The 3,341-nt window shown below is 37.7% G+C and overlaps 1 protein-coding gene across 1 annotated transcript; it reads left to right on the forward strand.

The window, feature by feature from the left end:
* Window positions 99-3,306, forward strand: LOC109831386 (receptor-like cytosolic serine/threonine-protein kinase RBK2). Its single transcript, XM_020398713.1, has 9 exons — window positions 99-440; window positions 684-874; window positions 1,578-1,982; window positions 2,068-2,319; window positions 2,390-2,544; window positions 2,621-2,700; window positions 2,783-2,918; window positions 3,016-3,165; window positions 3,265-3,306. The coding sequence occupies exons 1-9, from the start codon at window positions 412-414 to the stop codon at window positions 3,304-3,306; spliced, it is 1,440 nt and encodes a 479-aa protein (XP_020254302.1). The 5' UTR covers window positions 99-411.

The following is a 3,341-nucleotide window of genomic DNA, read 5'->3' on the forward strand; positions in this document are numbered from 1 at the left end:
CCAGCCGACGGGCCCATTAACGGACGGCCCAAACTCAATCCTCTATTTAAAGGCTTTAGAGCCCCCCACGCATTATCTCGTATTTTATATTTATTTACTTATTTATTTATTTTTCAAAGGACGAGAGTGGAAACCGCGCCACATTTTCTTTTGTTGTCATACGTTGCTGAGTTAATTGATAAAAATAGCAGGATTTGGGAGAGAACAACGTTTGCAGGGATAGAAGGGGTCGAGACTAAATTTTGGATAAGGGTCGAAGGGTTGCAAGAAAAATTTTCTTTTTTTTTTGAATAATTTTTTTTGGAGCAAAAAGAAAATTTTGTGAGATTTTTCTTCCTTGTTTCGAGTTTTTTTGGATATTGGGTTCCCTTCACTTTTCCTCTTCTTTTTGGGAGAAGAGGAAATTTGTCGATGAATGCGATGGAAGATGCCACCAAAAGGTACTTTTATGTTTATTTTTTTTTTATTTTTTCATTTTTGAGTTTTCTCCTTGTTTTCTTTAATGGGGTCACTAGACATTTTACTTGAATGAGTTATTTCTTAGATTCTTCTTCTTGTTGGTCTTTTAAACACCAAGCAAGTTTCTATTCAAATTCAAATTTATTTTTATTCTGCAATTAGCATTTGTTTTCAATGTCTACATGTTTTTGTAATTTTTTTTTCTCTCCTCTTTTTTTTTACAGTGCCGTGTCTCATGCAAAACATGCTCTCCTTACAACTATAAAGGACATCCCCAAATTTTCAGGAAAACTTGACATCACAAAATTTTCTGGAAAACCTCCTAAAATCAGAGGTTTATTGATTTTCCCCCTCCGGGAGAAGGGCAAAGATCATGTAGTAGTACCGATATTGCCTTCCTCTGTTTCTGCCCAAGGTAAAGGTTAATTGCACATTGCCAACTGTAGTATCCTCGTTTTCATTTCTACTACCCACGTAGTTCAGTGTTGCAGATAAACCCCCCCCCCCCCCCCCCCCCCCCACCCAAAAAAAACCCGGGTTATTTTGAAACATTTTACCCTCAGTGTATGTAAAAGAGCGAGATTTAAAATTTTGGCAGATATTGGCCCCGGTGAAATTAGCGGGGCTATCTGAGCATAAAAGGGTCAAAATTAATTAACCCAGGGGTCAATATCTGTCAAAACTGGTCAAAACAGCCCCATTTCTTTTTTTAATTTTTAAAATCGATCTTTTTTTATTTACCAAAACCGACCCATTTTTTGCCACGTCAGACTAATCACTTTTCTAAACAGGACATAATTTTTTAGGGTTTAAGGCTTCTAATTGGGGGTTAACACCCTCCTAAATAGTCGGGGTTGACAACTCCGACTGTTTAGGAAAGTGATTAGGCTGACGTGGTAAAAAACGGGTCGGTTTTGATAAATAAAAAAATGGTCGATATTAAAAATTAAAAAACAAAATGAGGCTGTTTTGAAAAATTATTCGGGGGGTTTATCTGCAACGGTGAAACTTTAAGAGTAGTAAGTTCAGAACAACCATACCCCGGTTGGTCTGTATCTAATTGACTCTTTGTGACTAACTGCCAACGTACTCATACAAAGTATGCTCCTTTTCTATAGACTTGAGATCTCTTGAAGATGTCGAGAAGGAAACGGTAGGTTCAATCGAGGAAGCCTCTAGTAGAGGAAGTACCATTGAAGATAACACGAGAAGTACTTCAGATTCAGAGACATGCTCTCCAAAGGAAAGCACTTCGTCGTTGGACGTAAATTCACATAGTAACAATAACGGCGCCTCTTTATGGAGGAGTTTCTTCCGGTTGTGGAGGCAGAAATCGATGAGGAGGTTGTCTAGTTTTCCTCCAAGGATCGGAGTAGCGAGATTGTCGAAGTGGAAGAGTGGTAAATTGAATCACGGCGAAGGACCTATTGGAAGTTCTGACAATGATTTTTGCTTCTTTAAGCCTTCTTGGAAAAGTTTCACTACTTCAGAGCTCAAGAATGCCACCAATAATTTCAGTGATGGTATGATTATTCTCTGTAATATAACAATTTTGAACCTACTTCCCCTGTAGTTTCATTGTTAACTTTAATATGACACAAAATGCAGAGAATCTCATAGGGAGGGGAGGTTTTGCTGAGGTTTATGAAGGATGCTTAGAAGATGGACAGTTTGTAGCAGTGAAGAGGTTGGTTAAAGGACCACTAGAAGAAAGAACTAACAATTTTCTAGCTGAACTAGGGATACTTGTTCATATAAATCATCCAAATATCGCCAAATTGATCGGAGTTGGAGTCGAAGAAGACTTGCATTTAGTTCTTCGTCTCTCCCCTCATGGGAGCTTATCATCTCTTCTTCATGGTAAGCTTATCAATATAATCTATTTTCGATATAATGAAACTATTTCCTTAATGATATTTTAAGTTTTCAGGTTCTAAGGGAAAATTAGAGTGGGATGTTAGGTACAAGATTGCTATAGGGACTGCAGAGGGCCTCGAGTACCTACATGATAGATGTCAGAGGAGAATCATTCATCGAGATATCAAAGCTGCGAATATTTTGCTCACTGAAGACTTTGAACCTCAGGTACGCATTTATTGTGTCTTCTGATAAATTTTCAGGTTAAAAATGTCTTAATTGCTGATCTGGTGGGTCTGTTCAGATTTGTGATTTTGGCCTGGCAAAGTGGCTTCCTGATCAATTGACTCATCATACACTATCAAGTTTCGAAGGCACATTTGGGTCTGCGATCGAAATGTCTCTTAAATTTGAACTCAATAATAATGTTTCAGACCCTAACCTCTACTTATTTGCATATTTACAGTTATCTTGCTCCTGAGTATCTCACACATGGAGTTGTCGATGAGAAAACAGATGTTTTTGCTTTCGGTGTTCTGCTGTTGGAGCTCATCAGTGGTCGTAAAGCATTAGATTCTTCACAGCAAAGTTTAGTGATGTGGGTACGTGATTTTTTGTCACAGACATTCTTTTGATTATTACTGGAAAAAAGGAAGAAATTATATACGCAACATTTTTCGGATTTTTTTTTTCTTTCAGGCAAAGCCACTAATTGAAAGGAATGAGATTAAAGAGCTTGTAGATCCTGCGCTTGCTGAATCTTATGACTACGAGCAACTGAAACAACTGGTAGCGGCAGCTTGTTTGTGTATTCAGCATTCATCAATGCTTCGTCCTAGAATTAGCGAGGTATGTTATTATTACTAGGAAGAGAATTACGCATGTCCAAATGACCAAAATGCCCTTGATGGAAAACCCCCTTGCATGCCCTTTTTGATAATTTCAAAGGTAATTTTTACGAAGACCACATTAAGACTGGTCGAAGTTTGATCAAAATGCCCCATGATTAATTTAATTCAATTAAA

Source organism: Asparagus officinalis, chromosome 2 (assembly GCF_001876935.1).
Source record: "Asparagus officinalis chromosome 2, Aspof.V1, whole genome shotgun sequence".
Taxonomy (NCBI): Eukaryota; Viridiplantae; Streptophyta; class Magnoliopsida; order Asparagales; family Asparagaceae; genus Asparagus; species Asparagus officinalis.

What these genes read in the sequence shown, in the direction of transcription:
- LOC109831386 (XM_020398713.1), top strand. Translation starts at nt 412, where the DNA reads ATGAATGCGATGGAAGATGCCACCAAAAG. An exon ending in TTCCTCTGTTTCTGCCCAAG is followed by an intron (nt 875 to 1,577) that starts GTAAAGGTTAAT and finishes CCTTTTCTATAG; the next exon opens with ACTTGAGATCTCTTGAAGAT. An exon ending in AGCAAAGTTTAGTGATGTGG is followed by an intron (nt 2,919 to 3,015) that starts GTACGTGATTTT and finishes TTTTTCTTTCAG; the next exon opens with GCAAAGCCACTAATTGAAAG.